This window comes from Crocuta crocuta, unplaced genomic scaffold, assembly GCF_008692635.1.
Source record: "Crocuta crocuta isolate KB4526 unplaced genomic scaffold, BGI_CrCroc_1.0 scaffold337, whole genome shotgun sequence".
Taxonomy (NCBI): domain Eukaryota; kingdom Metazoa; phylum Chordata; class Mammalia; order Carnivora; family Hyaenidae; genus Crocuta; species Crocuta crocuta.
In genome coordinates, this window is record NW_027528873.1 from 5384334 (window position 1) to 5409526 (window position 25193).

At 41.6% G+C, this 25193-nt stretch overlaps 1 protein-coding gene and 1 non-coding gene across 7 annotated transcripts in view; one reads left to right on the plus strand and one right to left on the minus strand.

Moving 5' to 3' along the window:
• The window catches only part of LOC144225508 (uncharacterized), a 121353-nt gene that overhangs the window by 56315 nt on the left and 39845 nt on the right, over positions 1-25193 (plus strand). Inside the window, exons 2-8 of one of the 6 annotated variants that reach the window (XM_077756736.1) lie at positions 10751-10828; positions 12714-13215; positions 13551-13715; positions 14051-14204; positions 14417-14832; positions 16426-16517; positions 17177-17372. In XM_077756736.1, the coding sequence (XP_077612862.1) occupies positions 10751-10828; positions 12714-12927 (292 nt within the window). In that variant the 3' untranslated portion in view covers positions 12928-13215; positions 13551-13715; positions 14051-14204; ... (1 more) ...; positions 16426-16517; positions 17177-17372. The remainder of the gene's footprint in view (positions 1-10750; positions 10829-12713; positions 13216-13550; positions 13716-14050; positions 14205-14416; positions 14833-16425; positions 16518-17176; positions 17373-25193) is intronic. The other 5 variants (XM_077756737.1, XM_077756735.1, XM_077756738.1 and 2 more) reach the window with 5 other exon arrangements.
• Positions 14048-14212, minus strand: LOC144225513 (U1 spliceosomal RNA). The gene has a single exon (XR_013333330.1). It is a non-coding gene; the product is annotated as a U1 spliceosomal RNA (small nuclear RNA).

Genomic DNA, 25193 nt, shown 5'->3' on the forward strand with positions numbered 1-25193 from the left:
CTTTTTATAGCAGTTACTGAGGGTCAGGCACTAAATATTGTGCATGCATTATTTCATTTAATACCTGCAATGACCCTAGGAAGTAGAAATTATTTTTATACCCATTTTTAAACCAGGAAAGTGAGCCGAAGGGAATTTAAGTAATTGCTTAAGGTCACATATTTTGTTTGTAATTTGAAGCAAGTGGTCTGATTTTGGGGATGGAAATTTTAATCACATGATATATTTAGCTAATTAGTAAGTATATCAAGCTTCTGTAATTACACTGTTGTTGAAATAAATCGATTTTTGGGGCGCCTGGGTGGCTTAGTCGGTTAAGCGTCCGACTTTCGCTTAGGTCATGATCTCGCGGTTAGTGGGTTCGAGCCCCGCGTCGGGCTCTGTGCTGACTGTGAGCTCAGAGCCTGGAGCCTGTTTCAGAGTCTGTGTCTCCCTCTCTCTCTGACCCTCCCCTGCTCACGCTGTCTGTCTCTCTCTCCTAGAAATAAATAAAAATATTTAAAAAAAAAAAGAAAGAAAGAAATCGATTTTTTTTTCATTATCTTTTTTCTGCTTTTTGAATTTTTTTTTTAATAGTTTATTGTCAAATTAGTTTCCACATAACACTCAGTGCTCATCCCCACAAGTGTCCTCCTCCAAGAAATCGATTTTTTAAGTTGATAGCTTTTATGGGGTGGAGGGGGGATTCCCAACTTCCTGTTTTGGTGGGAGTTTTAGGTTTTCCTGCTGCATAGCTGTCACTTTGACATTTTATTTTGTTGCCCTTCTGGTTTGGTCCACACATCTTCCTGTTTCTTTTGTTTCATTTAAATCTTTGCTGGCGTCGAACAAGTGAGTCTTTCAGAAAGCATAACTAGAAAGCCAGATTTCTAAATCCTTGCATGTTTAAAGAGTCCTTGTGCTTGACTGATGGTTCGTTTAGCTATAGAATTTAGGTTGAAAATAATCCACCAGAATTTGCTGGAATTGCTGTACTGTCTCCCAGGATCCAGAATAATTGATGAGAAGTCTGATGCCCGTTCTTTTGTAGATATTCCCTGCCTCCCCCCCACAGAAAGTTTATGTTCTTCTCCTTATCTTTGATGTTTCAAAATCTCATAAGAATATACATAGGTGTGGGCCTTTTTGTTCAGTAACTGGTGCATCCAAGGCTTGTGTTTGCTTCTGCTCTAGGAAATTTTCTTCAGTGATTTATGTAATTTTCTTTCTTCCAGTTCTTATTTTTTTCTCTCCTTCTGGAACTCCTGTGACTGGTGTTGGAATTCCTAGACGGAAGTTAGAGCTACCATTTTACTTAAGTGTTTCTCCTCTTTTCCTTTAAAAATTTTCTCCTTTCCTTTCTTCTTTCTCCCTTCTTTTAAATCTTAATCTCTCTGTGACTTTGTCTTCTGGCCCTTCTATTGATTTTTATTTTGACAATTATGTATTTAATTTCCAATGCATTGCAGCTGTTCTCTGCACTATGTTCAAGTATCCTGTTCAATTTTGATGGATACGGTCTCTTTTCAAACCTGTACATGCACTTTAGGTATCAGTTCCTTTGATTACCTTTGAGATTCTTGCATGCCGTTGGTTTTCTTAAATGTTTGCTGAGACTTGGTGGCTTGTTCCTCTTTGTAATAGGAGGATTAGATTTTTAAATGTGGGCCACTAAGGTAAATTTCTTTTGGAGCTGAGGAGATCTCTTGCTATAGCAGAGCTCACCATCCTTCTTTTCCAAAAAGATATCTCAGGGCTATTCATACTCTGGGGGCAGTTCACACTACTTGCTCCCCATATATAACCTGGTATATTTTTATCCAACTAAAACCAGAATAAAGTGAGTGCCATGGGAAGGCGTTAGGGGAAAAGGTATTATAAAAAGTCCAAGAGTGGCTTCAGGGAGAGTTGTGAAGAAAGGGAGTCTGTCTTATTGGTGGTGGTTCTGCCATGGGTTAGTATTTTAACTAATCAGGTGGCTGATCGTGTAGAATGGAACCCGAGAGGGTTTTTGTTTTATTATTATTGTTATTATTTTTGAGAGAGAGAGAGAGAGAGAGAGCAGAGGAGAGAGGCAGAGGAGAGAGGGAATCTTAAGCAGGCTCCATGCCCAGTGCGGAGCCTCCTGGGGTCTTGATCCCATGACCGTGAAACCATGACCTGAGCTGAAAGCTGAAGTTAAGAGTCAGATGCTTAACTGCCTGAGTCACCCAGGAGTCCCATGGATATTTCACAACAGAGGGGAACATTTGTTACAAATGATGAACCTACACTGTCACATCATGATCACCCAAAGTCTAGAATTTACATTAATGTTCACTCTTGGTGTACAAGCGTATGATGACGTGTATCTATTATTATAAGATACAGAGCATTTCCCTGCTCAGAAAGTCCTCTGTGCACCTCCTGTTGACTCTTCCCTCCGCCTGCCTACTCCTGGCACCATGGATCTTTTCATTGTCTCCATAGTTTTGCCTTTTCTAAAATGTCATATCCAGAATGTCATATTATTGGAATCATATAGTATGTAGCCTTTTCAGATTTGCTTTTTTCACTTAGGAATATGCATTTAAGTTTTCTCTTAATAGCTCACTTCTTTTTATTGCTGAATAATATTCCATTGTCTGGATGTACCACAGTTTATCCATTCATCTACTAAAGGACATCTTGGTTGTTTCCAATTTAGAGTGTTTTTAATGGTGGTGAGGTTTTTCTCCTTCTCGCAAAGACCATTGGTCAGAACTCTCTCTTCCAGCACCCAGTTATTTTACAAAATCACGGCCCAACCATAACCACTGGCAGCACAGCCGACCTCCAGGACTCAGAATATAGAGCAACTGTTTAAATCTCTGTTGTCTAAGAAGGGACTGGGTATGTTACCCTTCGACCAGCGCTGGCCTCTTCCTAACTTCTTATTTTGTGCCTATTTTACTACTTATATATATATATTTTCTCTTGTGAATATTTGATCATTGTGAAATTTGAAAAGTTCAGAAGAGTTAGAATATTCACTATCATTCAATATTATACCACTCAGTAAAAATGTTAAAGTTAGTAGCATACGATGTATACAGTTTTTAGTTGACTTAAAATTTTTATAACTTGTAGTTTTTTTCAAGTTTATTTATATATTTTTGAGAGAGACAGAGACAGTGTGAGTAGGGGAAGGGGGAGAGAGAGAGAGAGGGAGAAAGAATCTTAAGCAAACTCCATGCTGTCGGCGCAGAGCCTGACGCGGGGCTAGAACTCATGAAACCATGAGATCATGACCTTAGCCAAAACCAAAAGTCGTATCCTTAACTGACTGAGTCACTCAGGCGCCCCTATAGCTTTATTGTGTTTTTAAACATTCCTCAAAACATGATCCTTGATGGCTGGCTGATATTTGTCACATGGGTATATTACAGTTTAATATTTCTCTATTTTTGAAATTTGGGATATTCCTAAAGTTTTTCTATTATGAATACTACTATGAGAAATAGACACATTAATAAAGTTTTGCTGTTTTGTTTTTGCACATTTGTTAGTTCCTTTGATTAATTCTTAGAATGCAGATAATAGGCCAAAGTGTTTCAACACATTCTAAAGCTTTTGATACATGCTGCCTAATTGTCCATCTGTTGATGGCATATCAATGGCTATATTTTTATTAGTGTGTAAAAATTCCCTTTAGACTGATTTAGCATCTAAACTTGATATTGTCTTAAAAAATAGAGACTGGGGGAAAAAGATTTTCTTTCAGTGTGATAGAAGAAAATATTTTTCAGCGTTTTTATTCTTGCATTTTTAAGAAATCCTTAGTGAGATTAAATATGTCTATGTATCCCATTTGCATTTCTTCTTTTGTAATTTTTCCTTTCAGATCTTTGGCCTATTATTGTGAGAGTGTGCTTCTCTTTTATTAATTTATTTGTAAGACTTTTATAAATTAAGAATTTTTCTCTTTCATACATTTATATGGATTTATATCTACAAAACAAAACAATTTATTTAAATATTGTTTATTTAAATCTTGCTATTGTTGCATTTCTAAAGCAGGGGTGAGATGTGAGCCCTCCATGGAGGGGGTGGGCCTCCTCTTGGAGGCTGGAGCCTTGAGCACTGTTACCATTTTGCAAAGCTCCAGGGATGCAAAACAAAAGAAAAAGGGCAGCTTTGAAGGCCCCTGCCAAACTCTTAAGAGCAACAGAATTAGGAGGAAAACAAGCTTCTAAGAACATGACTGAACATTTAATATCCCCTCAGAACCCACAAAACAAAAACACAATCATCATCATCTCACAATTAAAAAGAAATCACAAAAGACAGTGGCTTTGCTGATCTCCTTAATTGGAGTATAAACCTTAGATGGAAATTTTTTTTGCAACAAAGTGGCCAAAGCTTTATGGCCAGGACAGCATATCTTCAGGTACCCAAGACCTTTCATCCCTAGAAACATGGGGCTTAACTTCTACGTCATACATGGTGTGAAATTTCCCACTACTTTTGAAACAATTCAATTTCAAGAACAGTGGAAGGCAGAACCCACTTTGGTGGTGGCCATTAATTGCTCTCATGTGATAAATATTTCTGAAGACTCCTTTTTTTCTCATCGTCACAAAAAAATGAACTGGTGATGCATAAGCTAGCATTAAAAAAGAACAATATATTGGCAGATAAAAACAGCACACACTGAAGGAATATATTATGGACATAAGCCATAAAAATGTTTTCAATTTCGTTTGGTGTTAAGATACAGCATAAGAAACTAGTCAATTTCTGGAGAGTCACTTGAGGCAATTTGCATATAGAATGTTTATGGCAGATGTGACTTTGAATAAATGGAGCCAGTTCCTGTGAATGTTACCTCCCATCTTTGTCCAGGCTACCAGCATCTGGAAATTGTGACCATGCTGCATTAAGAAAAATTATTTCAGGGATCAAGAGACAATATTAGGTCTTCCCCACAAAGTTTATATGATTTTAACTGAATTTGCAGCTAACTGATATAGTACTATTAGAGGTTTCTGTGAAGTGAGCAACTTAAGCAACTCTTTCAACAGCAAGAGAAATAAATGTTTTTCTCCAGTTTCAAAAACCTTTCCTTTCTTTTCCTTTCCTTTCCTTTCTTCTTCTCTCCTTTCCTTTCCTTTCCTTTCCTTTCCTTTCCTTTCAATGGTGTAACATGGATTCACCCTATTTGTACACATTAACCTCCTTTTGCATTTTGTCCTAGAAGATAGCTTACTGCAAAGCCTCCTTTATAGCCAGATTTTGGGGAAGCATTTATTTACACACCAAGGGAGGGGCACTTCATGTGGGTAAAAAGTGATGAAAAGGCTATGAAAAGTGATACTGTTCAAAGAGAGGATCATTCACCAAATTACAAAACCCAACAGATGATTTTCTTTGACTCCATTCCAGATGTGAGAAAGAGGTAGTATAAGCCAATCATCCCACCAGCAGGACCGCTGTCCCCTCGGGGGACCTGGCAGAGGCGAGGAGGGCACAGCGAGTGCCACAGACTGCAGCTCATCATGGATTTCTCATTCTAGACGCAATAGGGAAAGTGCATGGGCTCCACTTCCTGTTTTGGTCACCTTCAGGGGTCAGGTCCCAGTGCATGTCGCGAGCTCTGCTGGCCCGACTCTTTCCCATCCACCCTCCATTGGCTCCAGGGTCTTCTCAAGACCAAATGTCGCCAATTCAGGTTGGCCTTCCATGACCTACCCATCTAAGTTACATCTCACAGTCACACATGCTCATGGCATCCCGTGGCGTTCCTTCCCGGCTCCCGCCGTCGTCTGTAAAAGTGCATTCACTTGTGTGCTCCCTGGTTTCTCTGGCCAGGCTGTGGTCAGGGCTCTCTGCTGCGCCCCAGCACCTGTCATAGGCAGCCGTAGAAAAGGTGCCCAGTAAACCTTGGTGACAAATGAGGAAACTTTGTGGTTTTCTGAGGGTGACGTGTCCATTCTTTTGCCTTGTCCGGGCAAAATTCTCCAACAGCTTGATTTCCATCTGTTTCCTTTTTCACTTTCTCTTTCCTTTTCTCTGTCTTTCCCCCCTTCCCCCTATTCATTTGTAACAACTTTATTGGTTTCCTTGTGTTTTTTTTTTTTTTGCCTCCCGTGTTTCTCTAGAAGGAAACAGATGGGTAGAGGATTTCAGATGAATACTGAATATCACATCCCCATTGATGAGATCATTTCAGAATATTCTAAAATTATTCTTCACGGTTCCATGGCCAGGGAGAAAATATCCCTGGGTTTTTGAGAGTCAGGAGGCTGCTGCTGCCAGGTTTAAATCATTATTAAAGAGACAAAGGCTCACCAGGATAAAACTGCTGGAAAGTTTTCTTCAGCAGTATATTCAATAAATACCACTCACCTGGAGGTGTGCTGGGTGAGACTGCCTTCTTGTGTGTGTGTGTGTGTGTGTGTGTGTAATTACCTGTTACTATATCTAAATGCCATGTCTGGGGAGCTTATCTTTCTTTAGACCTTTACAATAGTATCCACCCTAGGACTGCCAACAGGAGATGGCTTGGCCCTGGAAAGAATTTTTTTAAAATTTTTTAATGTTTATTTATTTTTGAGAGAGAGACAGAGACAGAGACAGAGACAGAGTGAAAGTGGGAGAGGGGCAGAGAGAGAGGGAGACACGGAATCTCAAGCAGGCTCCAGGCTCCGAGCTGTCAGCGCAGAGACTGATGCAGGGCTTGAACCCATGAACCATGAGAGCATGACCTGAGGCCAAGTCAGACGCTCAACCAACTAAGCCACCGAGGTGACCCTAGAAAGAATATTTTTAATGGTACAATATTAATGGCATGAAATTTCCCACCCCTCCTCTTTATAAACAATGTGGGCAACTGTGTCAGAAGGACGATGTCATGCCTTGAGATTATGACACGTGTTCCAGGTAGTATTGCCTGCTTTCCACAATTGATCATCTCACCCCTTACTCTCTGGAAAATAAAGGACACAGCAATCTGAATTTTGTAAGGATTAAGCCCATTGGTTGGGCACTGAGCCATCTCTAGCATTGATACTACAAGCTGAGTTGCTGGATTCAAAGAGCAGGAAGATCCAGCCATGTTACCTGATAGATAATGCCCCCCCCACCCCCACCCCGGGGCCTAGTGGTGTCCATGGCAGCTTGACTCCAGGTCGGTTACCTCTCTCTCTCTCACCTTCATCTCAGCCTGAGAAAGGCTGTTCTGGTGCAAAGCTGTAGAAAGGCTCAACATCTCGTGCAGGCAGGCAGATCTGTCAGTAACCTAGCAACGTGGCAACAAAAGCATCCTCATGCTGTTTAGCTTTTCAAATAATGAAATGATAGTCATAACATTTTGCATTTAAACAGCACAGTCTCCAAGGACCTTAAAATCTGTTGTGAATAGAGAAAAGGAGTCACAGGAACTTGCTTCTCCTCGGATGGCTAGCTCCATTTTACAGATGGCTAAGCTGGGGCAAACAGAGCACAGGGGTCCATTTCACACAAGCGGCAGACTAGCTGGGCATCCTACAGAAAGAACTTTCAACCAATAGAAAAAGAAAAAAAAATTAAAGAAAAAGAACTGTAAACCAGCCCATTTTTTCTCATTAAACTTTACAATTCCTAGGGAGCAGAGAGTGTGTTGGTCATATATTTTGAAAAGTATCGGCTTTACTGATTACTAAATTATAGATGAAATCAATGGGTGGATGGTCTATCCTACAGCCACACTGCTGAATAGAGAATTGGCTCTAGGAAAAGTTTGCAAGAAATGGTTAGTTTTCTACAAATGTGATTATACTGTGATTGTTTTCTTTTCTTTTTTTTAAATTTTTTAATGTTTTATTTATTTCTAGGAGAGAGAGAGAGAGAGAGACATCGTGAGCAGGAGGGGGTCAGAGAGAGAAGGAGTCACAGACTCCGAAACAGGCTCCAGTCTCTGAGCTGGCAGTCAGCACAGAGCCCGACGCGGGGCTCGAACCCATGAACTGCGAGATCATGACCTAAGCGAAAGCTGGACACTTAACCGACTAAGCCACCCAGGCGCCCCTATGCTGTGATTGTTTTCTGAAGGTGTAGTTCATTTCTGATCTGAAGGCAGATACTGTTGTTTTTCTCTGTGGTTTGAAAAACGTCGCTGCAAAATTTTTGATATTCCTTCTAATATCTTTCCAGAGATAGGGTCTTCATAATCTCCCATGAGCCTGGGTGGGTTTATGACTGATCTAACCAACAGAGTATTGTAGAAGTTATGTTACATGACTTCCTAGGTGGAATCATTTAAGGTAATACAGTTTTCTTCCTTAATTATTCACTGACATTGGGAGCCCAGGGAGGCCATGTAAGGAGTCTGACTAGTGTGAGGCTGGCACGCTGTGTAGAAATCCAAGCCGCACTGTAAGGCTCTGTGTAGGTACTCTGGTTAACGATCCCAGCTGAGCTCAGCCTTTGAGTCATTCCCACCCAGGCACCAGACATGTGAGTGAAGAAGCCTCTACATAATCATTCTGCCCGCCTTCCCCCAACACCCAGCCATTCTAATTGTTCCAGCTAACGTCTCTGACATCATGAAACAGATACTAACTATCCTTTCTGTGCCTTTCCAAATTATCTGTAAGAATCATTAAATCATTATTGTTTCATGCCACTAAGTTTTGTAACCAAACCTGTTCGTATGCCCAACATGCAGCAAGTCAGTTACTGAGACATTGAGTGTGTAGCAAAGAAAGGGTTTATTTGAGAGACAGCCAATGGAGGAGGGCAAGGCAAGCTTCAAATCCACCTCCCCAAGTGTTGGGTCATATTTAGTTAAGGGTGACTGGTCAGGATGTCATGGGGGATGTAGGTTGAATGCAATATGCTGATTGGATATAGAGACCAAGGGATGTGTCCTCCTTTCTGAGCATGAGCAGTCAGGAATCCTGTCCTTTCATGGGACACGTGTTCATTAAATGGCAGCATCTATGACAAGCACGGGAGCATCTCAGGTGTGTCCTCACAGAGGCTACTTTCCTTCCCTCTTAGTCCCTTCTGTGCCTCTGCAAGAATTCTTCCTGGCTTAATCCAGTCTTAACTAGTCTTATTGGTGGTTGGTGGACTTTTGGAAAATAAGCTCATAAATCAGTCAGGTTTGCCAGTGTTTCCTCAGGGTAGAATGGTAAAGCATTTGTTAATGTGTTGGTTTCAATTTCAGGACATTTCTTGACTAGCAACAATAACTAGAATACTAACAAAACCCCAGTGGTTTGCCCTCCTTTGTAGAAGAGGCTGTGGTCTTTTCTCAACCCCTGAGGATGAATATTTATCCAAGATGATTAGGATCATCTCATTTCTCTTACTACATGTTTAGATTGAGTATGACCCAGAGATTCAATCCTGGCCAATAAAGTGAGTGGAGAAGCTTGCTGGGGCTCTGCTTTTAGGATGTTTCTCCTTGTTCTCAATGAGATTTACAGGACAGAGTGGTTCTCAGTGCTACCATTGTCTGCACACAATGCCTACTCCTTGGCTACCCATCCTGGGACCATGAGAAGAGCCAACAGCCCAAGAGGACAAGCCACACACTGAAGGTGACCGGTCAAAGAGAGAAGGATGGAGAAGTTATGTCCTTGGTCATGCACCTCCTTGGTGATGCTCAATCCTGGAACCACCACCACCATTTCCTCCTTGTTTAAGCCTGTTTGTGTTGGGTCTTCTGAGACCTGCAGCCAAAGCTTACTAATGGCTTTCTGATATTTCAGAGCATAGGTTTTGGTCCTAAAGATCTAGCTTCACATCTTGGCTCTGTCACTTACTTGCTGTGAACCTTTCAGTTGTTCTGACTGCTTCTTCATCTGTAAAATGAGGATAAAAATGTTTTCATCATTGAATATTTATGAAGATAGAATGATTCACTTAGTAAATAGTTATTGAGTGCCTGACTCCCAAAGTGGCAGAGAAACTCTTTCCAAAGACAGCCTGCTTCTAATCTCCATCATTGACAGAGCCTTGTCTTCATTTTTTGCACTGTCTTCTTTCTCTATAAATGCATCCAGTACTCCTTTCTTGTTTAGTTCCTCCCTAATATTCACGGCTTATCAATGAGGATTGTGCTTAAGAGCGGTCTTGATGCCTACTCACCTGTAGCTGAAGGACTTGGTTGAAGGGTCCTTTCGCACGTGGCTGGAAGCATCACCTATACTTCATGCTGCCTTGCCCCTGGTTACCCCGAAGAATCGCCCCTTCTCACATTTCAGCTCTCTGGGCCTGGCCGGAATTCTGTCTGCCTGGCTGGCTAGGAGGCTCTTCCAACCCAAGTGAGGTCTTCGAGCTGCTGCTGTGAAGCCCATGGGGGGGAGAGAAACAAGTCATGTGTGCCCAGCCTGGCTCTGGGCTGCTGGGCTCCTGAGAACTGCAGCTGTAGAGCCACTGTGTGATGAGTGATGGGCCATGACCACTCAGCTGTGCAGAGCCTCCCTCCAAACACGCACATGCAGCCCTTTTCCTTCTGTGCACTTGCGTCTGCTCACTGAGGCATTTCCCTGGAGCTCAGGATGGTGCATATTTTTTAGGGGTTTGTCAGTTCCAAATGCTTCCTGCATTCTTGCAGAGGAAACCTGCTGAATCACCATGGTGGCCAAATACTGCGGGCAGAGCTGGCATATGATGGGGTTTCTGAGGGGAAGGCCACTGGCCGTTCAATCCTTAGGGATTTGTGAAGGGTGAGGTGGTCTCATTAGGAAGGGAGCAGGTAAGTAGTTGCCTTTGGGGCCTTACCTGTCATCCTGACGTTTTCACCTTCTCCTTTTGGTTATAGGGAAAACACCTGGCCTCTTAAGTCAGACAGATCTCGATTTGAAAGTGAACTTGCTGTTTCGACACTGTTTGACCTTGGGTAAGTTACTTAACCTCTCTGGGTCTGGGTTTTTTTTTTTTTTTTTGAAAAGAAGATAATGCTTAACTCCTAGGGCTGTTGGAAGGATTAGGTGAGCTCACTGCCTAGTGTAGTGCTCAATAAATGTCTCACTTAGATGTGCTCTTTGAAAATACAAGTGCACATCAAAGATTCCTATAATACAATAAGTGCTTATCAATGAGCACTTCCTCATCACTTAATGGTAATTAAAGCAAGGATTGACAGGAGTTATGTAGAGAGGGTCAAAGGAGAGAGACAGAATCTCATAGGAAACGGGTGATAGAACCAAAGACATTGATTTTCTCACCTTGCAGCTTTCCCCGGAGTTGGGCCTTTTAGGGGAAATGACTATATATACATATGTATTTTAAATCAGTTCTAAGGTATACACTTTTTTTCACAGTTTAATATCTCTGAATTTTGAATCCATCTGACAATTTATGGCATTTATAATTACAACTTTTTAAATGATACATGAAATAAGGTATAATTGATAGCATCTTAGTTTTGATGAATATGGTAAGACTTCTTATAAACAACAATAGTGTCAGGAATCTGGGGTTTCATTGGGGTCTCTTAGAACTGTACCTCCTGATGCAGTAGCCACTAGCCCCAAGTTTTCAGAACTTGAAATGTGATGAGTCCCTCCGCATGACATGGCGTAGTGCAAAATACTTACCAGATTCTGAAGATTTAGTATGGAAAAAAATGCTAAGCTATCTCCTGAACACTTTTTTTATTGATTACATGTTGAAATGATTATATTTTGGATATAGTGGGTTAAATAAACTACATTACTAAAATTGATTTCACCTTTTTCCTTTTTTAAATTAAAATTTTTTAAATGTTTATTCATTTTTGAGAGAGGGAGAGAGAGACAGAGTGTGAGCAGGGGAGGAGCAGAGAGAGAGGGAGACCCAGAATCTGAAACAGGCTCCAGGCTCCACGCTGTCAGCATAGAGCCGGACGTGGGGCTCAAACTCATGAATCGTGAGATCATGACCTGAGTGGAAGTCAGCCACTTAACTAACTGAGCCACCCAGGGACTCCCTCATGTTTTTACTTTTTTAAAGTGGCTACTAGAAAGTTTAAATTCCCACATGCAGCTCACATTACATATCTCCAGGACAGCGTTGCTTTCGAGAAAGATCTGACATTGTCTGTTGTGATCACTCTATAGACACTGGATGGACTGTAGCCCCATATTTGGTTCACATTATACCATACATCAAAAGGGTATGAAAAGGTTTATTATCATATAATGATCTTTTGGGGGGAGGGTAGAGTAGATCCCGGACAGGACCAAAGATGGCTGGAAAGAGCAGGGAAAGGAGACTGGCTCAGGGTTTTTAAGGTGGTTAGAGGATGGGACTGTGGTGAGTGTTCCTGCCCCCAGAGGTTTATCTGACCTAAAACTCCCTCAAGGGAACATCTAGGCTTTTCTTTTTTTTCTCCCTTTCTCTCTTTCTTTCTCTCTTCCTCTATTTCTTTCTTCCTCTCTCTCTCTTTCTTTCTTTCTTTCTTTCTTTCTTTCTTTCTTTCTTTCTTTCTTTCTTTCTTCCTTTCCTTTCTCCTTCCTTCCTTCCTTCCTTCCTTCCTTCCTTCCTTCCTTCCTTCCTTTTTTCCAGCTTTCCCAGATGTGGGACAGAAAGGGAAGATGAAAGGGGAAGGTTAAAAGTGTCAGTTCCAAGTGCTGATAATAAACAAGCCAGAGTTCTTACTACATTATCTAATCCCACACCCTCATTTTACTAGTGAAGACTCAGATGTAGAAAGAAGAGGTGACTTGCCCAAGGTCACATAGCCAGCTAGTGGCAGTGCTGGCAAAGGAGAGACCAGAGATGTTTTTCCTTCTCTTTCACAGCTCCTCATGGAAAGCTACCTTGGAGGACAAGACAATCCTTTGTCCAGCGACGGTCTCCATGTTTTGTGGCTCTGTAGGGAAGGAGGATACGCTGAAGGGTGGTGGTCAGGTATGGCAAGAGCCACCGAAGACTCTTGCCAGAGCAGAGAGAGGCCAATTTGGCTGTTTGCTGACAAGCCTGGCCCAGGAAAGTGATTTGAAAATTAAATGCTAACTCACCATAAAATGAAAAGGAAATCAAGAATCCTGAAAAAACAACCCACCAAAAACCAAAAAACAAACAAACAAAACAAACCAAAAAAAAAAAAACAACCAAAACCAACTCCCAAAAAACCCAAGCACAAATAAATCCATGAGAATGGAGTGGGCATTGTGTATACTCTTTTTCTCAATGTTAAAGTGGCTTTGAATCAGATCAGGAAGCCCTCACACCTACATTTTGCTTGAGGATTAAAAACTTCCAAGAGGTTACTAGTCCAGGGACAGAGGTCTTTCCTTGCAGGTACACAGCTTAAATGCTTTGCAAAGAAAAGAAAATAAACTCATTGGGGTTTGTTTTAAAATTTCCAGGAGAGTTGTTTTGAATGTACAGCATGAATTTTGGAAACCCGGGCACTTAAAAACACACTTGGGAAGAGACTGACTTTAAAATCTGAATCTTTGCCTAGTTCTTGGCTTCTCTGAAGTGCCAGTAGTTCAGGGTTTTCTGTTGATTGTATCATACACAAGTACATATGAGTTTATTTTGACTTTTCTGATTTTCTTCCACCCTGGAAGTAGAGCAGACTTCTCTTGGAAATGACTTTGAATAAAGTCTCAAATAATTACCAATTCTAGCTGACACATGCTGGGACCCTGGAACATGCTCTATCTGCTGCCTTCCCAGAAGAATGTAGGGTGGAAGAAGTGGGTTGAGAACCAAACAAAGAGCTCCTTCTAGATCACAGCCAATCAGGAGAATTTCATAAATCTTTGCATGCAGAGTCATCCCACAATTGCCTGGTGAGTGGGACATGATGGATATAAACAGGTAAAAGCTGTGGTCAATACCCAGTTACTGACATTTAGCTTTGAAATGTGTTTTTTTTTTTTTAATTGTTAATGTTTATTTAGTTTTGAGAGATACCAAGTGTGAGTATGGGAGGGACAGAGAGAGAGGGAGACACAGAATCCAAAGCAGCTCCAGGCTCTGAGCTGTCAGCACAGAGCCGGACACAGGGCTTGATCTCACAAACCACAAGGTCATGACCTGAGCTGAAGTCGGATGCTCAACTGATTGAGCCACCCTGCATCCCTGCATCTGCTTTTTAATTTGTTTCTTTTTTTTTTTTTTTCAGGGGAAAGTGGGAATGCAGTCCCCCACTACCACAAATTATGTGCGTCAAGTTTCCCACATTTGGGGAAATTGCAGGGGTCAGCACATCCAGAATGCAATGGATAAGCCTTGCCCTGGGAAAACCACCTTCGTGATCTTGGTATCTCCTCTGCCAGGTAAGTATTAATTTGTTTCACTAATCATGAGATTGTAGGATTTTGAGGCTTTCAGGTTTTTGATGTTTGTTGTCTTTTTCACTGTTCTGCCATTATTGTATATTGACCAAATCTTTAAGTAATATTGGAAACATAGTTACAATTTCCTAATATCTCATTATTATTAAGTGCATGGAGAGGATTAGATTCATGTTGTACATTCTCCTCTTTAGGCTACAAGGTGAATGTTGAGATACACCTTCTAGGACCCTCCCTGAGGACTCAGGCACTCATTCCCCCAGATGCAGTCATGTTGCCTGCTGATGGCTCCTAGCAAGATCCTCCCTCAGAAACTGCCCTCAGACAAAGGAAGCTGCCTTGCTCCAAGGAGAGGTTGACGTGACATGTGGTGCAAATGTCTGAGCCCCTTGCTCACTATGGGGTATCTCTGAAAATATTCCATTCCATTCAAAATGGAAATCCATTCCAGTCTGAGAACTCCCCATGGGATCGGCTTAGACTTTCGCTGCCACCACGTCACATGTCCCCTCTGCTCCATTCTGCTTGCTTGCTTTCAGCACTGTTCCCAACAGGACGCCCGAATCAACTTCCATCTCAGAGTTTGTTTCCATGGAGCCCATCTGTGAAGGTTGGTGCCACGTGTAGTCCTAGGAAATAGGAGCTGGGGGATGATGCCACCAACCAAGTGGGAGTGAGGACCCCGTCACCAGTTGTGGCCCCCTGGTGTATGATATGGTGCAATTGCTAAAATATGGTGAACTGAGATGGGATATCGGCAGAGTGGAATTTACTGGCAGATGTAATATTTCAGTATCTGAGAGGTCAGGGAAAGTAAACATTTTTAGGATTGTGAAATTGCATGGTGGTTGGTTGGGGGTATCAAGACCCTGAGAAAATGAAAGACTGAGGGTGATTAATCACCAATTTAAGGTGAAGCTTGAGAAGCAGAGGGCCTCCTTGGCAGCACATAGAGAGACTCTCATTTCCATAGCCAAAGGGCAGAAAATGTTCCACATCAGGTTTAGCACTTAATTATAAGGGTGATGGACCTCTAGAAGAGGTTGACTTCTCACACCTGGCAAGTCTGCTATCCCAACGTCAGGGTCCTGATGAGAAAGGTGTGGAACTCTGAGCCTTGGGATGGGGTCACTGGGTTAATGTAATTGAAAATTTTAATTCCTAGAGTCCCCTGAACTCTATAGGCCTATGAAAATGGTCGTAGTTCTCACTAATAAAGGCTAGTTCACCATTTTCTTGAAGACAAGACAGAGGCACTCATCCTGGCCGCCTCCAAGATCTATCTGTATCTCTTCCCTAGACCAACAACTAGAGTTGAGTCACAGTGTAACCTGGCCAGAGAAGTGTTGGGCCTGTAAGGGAAGAAGGGGAGCAGCAATCCTTAGTGAATATGTGGTGTCCCCATCTGGAAGAGCTGGGTGGGATTCTGGATCGAGTAGGGGTAGGGGTGAAGTGGAAACAGAAAGTTGACTAAAGGAGAGTTTACTGATATGGGGACACTCTCACAGGACACATAATTTGATACCTTGGAAAGGACCTCGGGGGATGATGCTGATATGCTGCTGGCACATTGCTCTTATAAATTTGAAGAAAGTAATGCTCTATGCTAAGTGAAGGAGAAATGCCACAACTTTGTAGCACATGGTAGAGGGACAAAGGGTCAGAGAAGTGAGTGTGCTAGAGAGAATATACTAAGGGTAAAACAAAACAAAACAAATCCCTCCAACAACTAACTATGCTCCATGGGAAAGCTAGAAGAATCATATACTTCATACACACACACACACACACACACACACACACACACACACACACACACACACGGCTCTTGCCAGCTCTGGCAAGAAGGATGTCCACATCATTGAGAAGTTCAGAGGTGTTCTGAAGGGGCCAGGGCTGGTGGCAGGCAATGTTGTTATAGCAATGAGTTCAGCAGTGGGGCTGATAGGATTCCGGTGCTGGCACTTAACTATCAGGAAAAAATGGGGCACAATCTTCATAATTAATGGCAAGGTCAAGGTGGCAGCCAGAAGCTTTGACCCCTGAGAGCTGGAGAGATGGTTAGTAAAATGCAGTATCCCTACAGGTGAGAGAGAGGGGCAGCCAAAAAGCATTGCTCCATCCATACAATTAAAAAGTATCGAGGATTATTGGGAGTTTGAGGGAACTACTCCAGTAAAAATTTATGGTGTCTCTTGTCCAGTTTCCAGACCTGAGGCAGTTTTGGACTTGAAACCTGTTTACAGAAGGAGAGGCAGAGTCATCAGGAGGAAGAAATCTGCAGTACCATGGCAGGTGAATATGGTGATAATTAGTCTGGGTAATAATTCCTCCAAGGGCCTCCAGTGGTTTACTCAGTCAACTGTGCACTGGATAAAGAGAGATATCCAAACATTTCAAAGACTGTTGGCAGCAGAGTCTGACTTGATGTTAACACCTGGGGTCCCTCCCTCTTAGACAGTTTAGGTCCAACTCACAGTGTACACTGAGTCCATGGGCTAACCCAGAGGTCATTTTCCTGGAACAGACCTACTTGGTAGTCTGCAGAAGTGTCATACTTGTTCCTTAGCCTCTAAGCTAAGAGGTAGTGCAGTGGAAAAAGTCAAGTGAAAGCCCCTGGAGCTGCTGTCCTCCTAATGACCAAATAGGCTGTAACTTTGGTGACCCCAATGAATTATGCCTCCCAATATTTACACCTTTGTGTAGTTCCCTCCAACATTGACTCTGAACTTGGGAAAATGGATATAAGTAGGTATGGTACAAGCAAAGGCTTAATAAGAGTTTGCATAGCGGGGGCTTGTCCTGGAATACTTGCTCTTAGAATCCAGCTGCCTTATGGGGAAGCTCTAGGTAGCTGCATGCTGAGACTACATGGGAAGGGAGGCTCCAGTCTGCCAGCCATCTCTGCCAAGGTGCCACCATGTGATGTGGCTATATTGACATTCTGTTTCCAGCTGTCATCTGAATGCATCTGCATGAAAGGCTCCAGAAGAACAACAGAAGAATGATCCAATGAAGCCCCTGAATCATGCTAAATAATAAAATAGTTGCTGTATTAAGCCACCATGTTTTGTGGTACCTTGGTATTCAGCAACAAGTAAACAACTGTGAATAAAGAAATAATGTAGCATCCTTGGGGGAATGGCAGAGGTTAGTATAACCGATAAAGACCTAAACCCTCTCAAAGGGCAGAATTTTGAGTGGTGCATATACTCGTCTACTCTCATGGGAAGACAAGTAGTTCAAGGTAAGAATATGAATGGACTCTAGGCAGTAGTGAATGGCTTGACTGATTGGTCAGAGGCCCAGCAGCAGAAAGATCAGAATCCTGGGGGTAGGGAGGTCTGGGAAAGAGGCATGTGGATGAATCTATGGGAGTGGCCACAAAGTGTATCCTGTGAATACTGGAGAACCTTTATTTCTCTGTTCCCACTGGTTCACCTCCCTGCTCTATGTGGTAAGTACCATTCTTAAGTTTAATTTCGCTCTCATTTCATGAGCTTGTTTTTGTCCTGGCTTATGACTTCCTAGGAGCAGGTAGGCCCTTTATGTCTAAGACTGAAATGACTTGCCTGATAGTGGGTCTGAGTGTGGTGAGAAAATCCAAACCTACCTTCCTATGGGCTGGAGTGGTGTTCAGATGATTGCACAATAACCAATGACCCTTTTCTGATGTATTGGTTTGAATGCTAAGGCTTGGCAAGACTGCCAGATCCATAATAGTCAATCCTTGACTGTGAAATCCGCATCTTTAATCCAGGAAACATATTCAGGGATGGCCCCTGCAGGTTGTATTATTTGAGGTAGAATATCTTCTCCTTCCCTTATTAAGAGACTCGAGTAGGTACTTGGTGTTGTCTTTAACTGGATTAGGTATTTGGCTGTCTTCCCAGTCCACAATCACGTGCTTTCTTAGAGAAGTACACTTTCATTCCCACGGACATGGTTCCGGCAGCCAGATTTGTGCTACCTGACGCTGCCTCTCCGGCCACAGCAGATTAGACCGAGGGTGGGCACCTGACCAACCAGACTTTTTTCTCCTGGGGACTTGGAATTGAGAGTATGACCCAGGCAGTTTGGGCTGGTCTTTTGCTGAGAGAGGACAGGATCTCAGGAGCCGGGGCACGCTCACCTTCTGCTCGCACATGCACGGAGAAGCATCAAAGGCTTGTCTTCAGAGGGAAAAGAAAAACAGATGTTAACAGCTTCAGAGAGCTTTCTTCTTTTGGGGCTTCTACCTTCTTCTGATCCTATGTTTCTTTTGCCTTCTGAGATTGTCCTATCTCTTTATAAAGCCTCCTGCTCCCGTTAAACTAACTTGAGTTATTTTCTGTTACTTACAACCAAAGAGACAACCAACAGAGGCCCTTTTGCCAGGACATACTTCTGGTGTCTGCACATTGCTGCACAGCACTTCGTGTCTCCTTCTTCCCTCTCCGTCCTGCCTTCCCTCTCTCTTTCTTTTTGCTTTTTAATTCTTTCTCCCAAAGACTGTATTATGATTGTGAATTCAGGTTACAGGAGGATCCCTGTTCTAACACAAAGCCATTTTCTTGCCAGGAATCCCAGAACTACAAACCCTCAGCTTTGAAGGGTAAATTAAGCTGAAGGGTATACCTCTCAGAATATAGCTCACAATCTCTTATCTAAAGAAAATAAGCAAGGTCATTGTCTTCCCTAAAGGCAGCCTCCTCCTAGTTAAGTACATACGTCTGGTTCTGTTTGTGTGATCGTCAACAGCTCCTTTCAATGAGAAGGAATAATGGGCACCCAGCAGACAAGGGAAGACCAGAGGGTGCTGTGGCCTTTTACATGAGTTTTTTCAACTTTATTCATGATTGTTTAATATAAAAGAAGAGAGACTTGACAGTCCCTCCACCTGTCAGTCAAGGAAGATCAAAATGTGACTAATCTGTTTAAATATATTTGGTAAGTTTCTTCCAAATTCAAGTACTCTTGTTGGTGTGGCAGAGGGAAAACAACAAAAACCTAGAAATAACACAGATTTTTAGAAATAGGAGAGTGGTTGGATAAACTATGATATAGCCACACTTCAGAAAATTGAGTAGCTATTTAAAAAAAAATGATTCAGAGCAACATGTATAATAGTAAGAGCTCTATGTGGGGCAAAGGCTGCTAGCTACTACCTCCATCCTCCAAATAAGTCTACCCCTTTCTGAGATTTTTTTAGCTTAGGCACATAGTTGCCCAGGGGAAGACTACACTTCCCAGCTTCCTTTGCAGCAAGGAATAGCCATGCGACCAGATCCTGGTTAATAAGAAGTGAGGGGATATTAGATGGCCGACTTCTGTGTTGTTCTGAAAAGGAGGAAGGGGGTGGAAAAGGTCCTTTTTCTCCCTCTTTTCTCCACCCTATTTTCTGGAATGTGGCTGTTTCCTGGAATGTGGCTATTTCCTGGCGTGTGGCTAACAGGTCATGTGGATGAATGGTACTGCTTGGGGAGGATGGGCAACAAGATAGAAAAGGCTTGAATGCCTGGCTTACTGTGTGCAGAAGGCCCCTGGACCATCTACCCAGGGACTCTGAAGGCAGAAAGAAATGTCTGTCTTCTTAATTTGGATCTGTTATCTGCAGCCAGGCATATAGCCCAATTAATACCTTATCTACGTAGGAAAAGAAATTCAGTTGTAATGTGCACAGCATGATGTCATTTAAAAGTATGACTGAAAGAAAGACTACCTTGTACACAGATGCATATATGCTTGTAAATGTTTAAATGATTATAAAGAAAGGTGGGATAGTAAATGGCCAAGCTTCTAACTTTGATTTCCTATGAGGTGGGGTGGGGAAAAACTGTTTAAACTTTTCTTTAACATCTTTTTTAAATGGACTTACAACAAAAATTTTTTTTAATCTACAGAAGAATTTGTCTTAAGTCTTCCTGAAATTAGAGTAGCCAATGTCAAAGTGTTTATTTAAATCATGCAGTTGAGGCTTTTGTGGTAAGAGTTCAGGCTCAGAAGCCTACCCTGTCCTTCTGCCATGGTAGTGCACTCTATCTATAGAGTGAGAGATTTATGGTTGTGGGTCATTCTTACAAACTTGTTTCTAGATAGAGGTGCTGCCGGCTCTTTTTAAGTATTTAGAAAAGGGGAACTGTTGTCTTTTGTACATAGTTCTCTCTCAATTTGCTTCCACTCTGGAGCTGTTATAGGAAGAGGCGGACAGAATGAGTAAAGGAAAACATTAAGATATAGGAAGGCAAGTCCCTAGTGACTTCTAACCAGCTGACCACATGGTCAAAGGTCAGGGTGAGAAGGGGAGTCAAATAGCCCTCAATTTACTGCCCACAGTGAACCCACAGCAAGTAGTAAGATTTATACATTTGTTCATATGGGCTCAGTTGGAAGTGAAAATTTGGAAATTACACACTTCAGAGTTAGTAACCAGCAGCAAAGGCTTCAAATACCTTTTCCAAGCATTGTTCAGAAAAAAAAAAAAAAGAAATTTCTTTTGTACTCCACCAAACCTCCCTATTTCTTTAAGCATGAATGCCACAAGACTTCAGTTTGACAAAGGTTAAAACTCTGCTATTTATTGAGCATAGGAGGTAATCAATTTTTTCCACTTGGGGCACCTAGGTGGCTCAGTCAGTTAAGCGGGTGACTTCAGCTCAGATCATGATCTCATGGTTCATGAGTTTGAGCCCTGTATTGGGCTATCTGCTGTTAGGGTGGAGCCTGGTTTGGATCCTCTGTCCCCTCCCCTCTTTGCCCCTCCCCACTCTCTGTCTCTCAAAAGTAAATAAACACTTAAAATTTTTTTTCCACTTGACCAAGGAAAGAGAAACCAATGGTTTTTCATCCATTCATAAAGTGGAAAAAAAATCAATGAGAACAGAAGGATGTGTTACACACATACATTTGGAAAGGCATCTTTTCCGGGACTAAAACGAAGACTATTAAAGTACTAAATAAATTCTAAATGGCATAAATTTTTTTTAAAACAGTAATGTTTTCTCTTTTTTAAAAAAATTTTTAAATTTTTTAAAAAATGTATTTCTGAGAGAAAGAGACAGTGTGATCAGGGGAGGGCCAGAGAGAGAGGGAGATACAGAATCTGAAACAGGCTCCAGGCTCTGAGCTGTCAGCACAGAGCCTGACGCAGGGCTCAAACCCACGAACTGTGAGATCATGACCTGCGCCGAAGCTAGACACTCAACTGACTGGGCCACCCAGGCGCCCCAAAATGGCATATACTTAAATGACATAAAATTCTTAATTAGACATAGGTGAAGGTTGTTTGGAATAGTAGAAGGAACATGGACTTTGGAATCAGGTAGGTGTGCATTCAAATCTTTGATTTTGCACTTATGTCAGTGTAATGGGATGTTAAAATAAAACTCTTATGGTATCACTTTTGGCAACGGCTTCAAGACCACATTAACTTCTATTTGAGACCATCATGATGACTTGCAAGAAAGTGTTCAAAGCCAGTTTTGGGTCTCTTATCCCCTCAGCCATGAAGGGTTTAAAAGGGTTGAATAGAGATTTTAAAAGGATTTTTGTTTGGAAAGGTGGAGCACTTTTCTTTTACCTCTTGCCTGGGGAGAAGGTCTTCAATGGAACCGCCAGTGAGTTTGATGTGTGTCCCAATGAACCAATGTCTGAGTCATACCTGGGGCAACAGAATGATAGACTGCTGTGGCTTTGTTTTGCTGAGAGAGGAGTGAAAAGATATTGCTGCAAAGAAGGGGACTTTCACTCCCAAGTTGTCTGGGGCAAAGAATATATGTTTCCTTTTGACCAGATACTGCTCAGGGGTATTAGAAGACTGGGGAAGGTTGTCTTAGATAGACTTGAAGACAAGGCAATAGCTTCGAAGGGCAAGGCGAACTGAACAGAGAGTGCTGTTGGGTATCACTGGACTCAGTTTGATGGGAGAAACCATGGTTGGGGGAGGAGTTCTCTGAAGAACCCACAAAAGTGCCCCCCAAAAGAAAGAGTCGTGTACAGCTGCCAGTTCTAGGAAGTGTCAAGTGCACTAATGGTGGCAGGTGGGGTATAATTGCTAAAGAAGCTTCAAGGTCGCCAGTGTCAGTGCTGACAAATCTATAGTTTATCACAGGAAAAGGATAAACTATAGCACCAACACTACAGCAAAGATATACATCTCAGCCACAGGCTATGTCACAGGCTAGTAAGGAATCAGGAGAGACCAGGAGAAAGCTCAAAGTGTCTTCTTTCTGTAAGGGCCATGACAAGATGCGCTAGCTCTCTCAGAGAGGAACCACTGTTGTGTGCATAGAATACATGGGAACCAGGGAGCCCAAAGTAGTCTCGACCAGAGTCTCTTATACTCTGCTGGTCATTGTAGATATATTTTTGCTATGCAACCAGCTCCAATGGCTGAGACTTTTGAGGTCCTCACTAAGACCAGATGCAAATCATCAACCTCACTCTTATCATTAAGCAATGCTGCAAGCTGGTACAAACCAGCCCAAAATTTGGATACATGGCTATAAAGTGACCATTAGCTGTGCCTTGACCAGGATTCAATGCCGTGCTGGTGTATATTTCTTTTTTGAGTAAACAGCTCAGGTGTATTCCATGCTTGCTGGAATTAATCTTTGTAGTGCACCTACTCATGACAGTATCTGTCTAGTAAGAATAGTTCCACTGCTCATCTCTCCCTGCACTATAAGCCTAGAAGAGGTAGAGAATGGTGGAAGAGCATAGAAGCCCAAGATGAAGAAATAGGAAGAGTCCATTACACCTATTTCCTTCTCAAAGCATGTCTGTCTAAGGGACAGGTAAGAGATTTCTTTCTAAATGGGGTCGAATATTACAATTATTACCTAGGGCTCGATATTTTAATTATTGAACTGAGAATATTTTCATGACTACATGTAGCTAAAAGGCTTTTTTTTTTTTTAATTGGTGACCATTGACCATGAACCCATGAGACTTGCCTTAAATTCCATCTTGTGGGCAGGGGAAAAAATTAGCCCCTCAGAATGGGTTTGAATAGGTAGGAGGAGAAAATGATCAAGCCATTTGTTATTATATCACATGAGTTTGATTCTTTTAACATATTGGTTATATGGGAATATCAAAGGTAAAATTGGACAAGTGCTAAGGAATGTCCAAGAAAAAGAATCAAACAGATAAGTAAAACTCTCCCTTTCCCACCCCAAACCCAAGTAGCGACAAGCAGCAGGGTCTTTCTGCTTTCCTAATAAAGCAAAATGTTTACTTATATCATTTGGTTTTATGATGAAGATGAAGGGATTAAGATACCAGTTTTGAGTTTAAGAGCTGGTTTGCAGGATTAAGAGATATCGGGAACAGCTGGGAAGATTGCAGGGTTGATGTGTGAAGCTGCTCTCCTAGGCCGTTAAGGCATGTGACCAGAAGCAAAATGAAAGCAACTTTTTCCTGGGCCCNCCATCTGATGAGGGCAGAAGTGGTGTAAACCACTTGCAGACCTGGCTCTTAAAAACCAAGTGGGTGCTCCAGATTTCTCTTTCTCTGCTACTGTGATGTTTAAAGGTCATGCTTTCTAGATGGAGACAAGACAGAGGAAGTTTTCCTGACTTGTACAAGGGCTTTGTGGGAGCAAGTTCAGCCATAGAAATGTTGGGTTAAACCGTAGGTTAAATTATCCTGACTAATATATGGGAAAGGAGCTATGAAGAAAAGAAGGAGCAGGAGCATGAAGCAGTTTTCACAGACAGAGGCCTAAAGGTGGAATCAATATTTCTTTTAGATCAATATTTGTTGAAAAAAAAAACGGGAATAGGGAAAGAAGTTATATCTTTGGGTTATGAAATGACTCTATCTCTGGGTTGCATTAAAAAAACTTAAAATATATACAGAAATGTACAAACATCATATAGTTTTTGCAAACTGAACCTGCCTGGCATGTGAATACAAAAAACCCCAAACACCCTTCTAGACCGTCTCAGTCACCAGCACGTAGCAGTACTTACAGGTCTGACTTCTAATGCTGTGGCTGCACCTTGACCTCCACTTGACCATGTGGTTTAAAAAGTCTCCCTCCCCCAGCTCACTTAAGTTTCCATATTACCCAGAAACTCTAGGCTCCTTGAAATTTCTTAATTTTCTAGTTTTCATAACTAGTGGAAAAAATAAGACAATGAAGAATTGAATGAAAAATTATCAAACTGATTTTAATTCTTAGTGGATTTTATTTTAATTAATTTCAGGTTAATTTTCTTCAAATGAATATTATACATTTTTTTGTATGTCCACAGAAACTTAAAAAAAATAGTTACATATGTTACAACAAGGACATTTTATTTACTTTTATTATTTTTTAAATATTCATTTATGTTTTGAGAGAAGTAGAGAGTGTGAGCAGGGGAGGGGCAGAAAAAGAGGGATACAGAGAATCCAAAGCAGGCCCTGCATTGTCAGCACAGAGCCCAACATGGGGCTCGAACTCATAAACTATGAGATCATGACCTGAGCTGAAGTCAGATGTTCAACCAACTGAGCCACCCAGGCACCCTTCCTTATTACATTTTAAAAGAGATTTTACAACACAAGTTGTATAGTCATAATCCAGGACAATTAAAAACAAACACTGACAAAACCAAACCAAAACAAAAAAGCAGATACTGGAGAGTAACCAAAATATTGCTACATGGAGAATAAGAATAAATAGAAAACACTTGGTGCAATCAAAAGTAAAAATTGTAATTTACAATCTATGTAAAAGCCAAAAAAAAAAAATCTTTATACTTAGACCTCATTTCAAAAGCTGTTCTTATAGAAAAATTCACAGCCTCAAATATCTTCATTAATACAGAAGACTAAAAATAAACATATTACCTCTCTTTGTAAAAGGAAAAAACCCCAGTAAACTTAAATAAACCAGGAAGTGAGAATTACCACATTTCATGGATTCTAAGACCCATTTTACTTTTTATTTTGACATCTCGGAAATCAGAGTGCATCTTCAATTTCTGTTGACCGTGTAGCAGT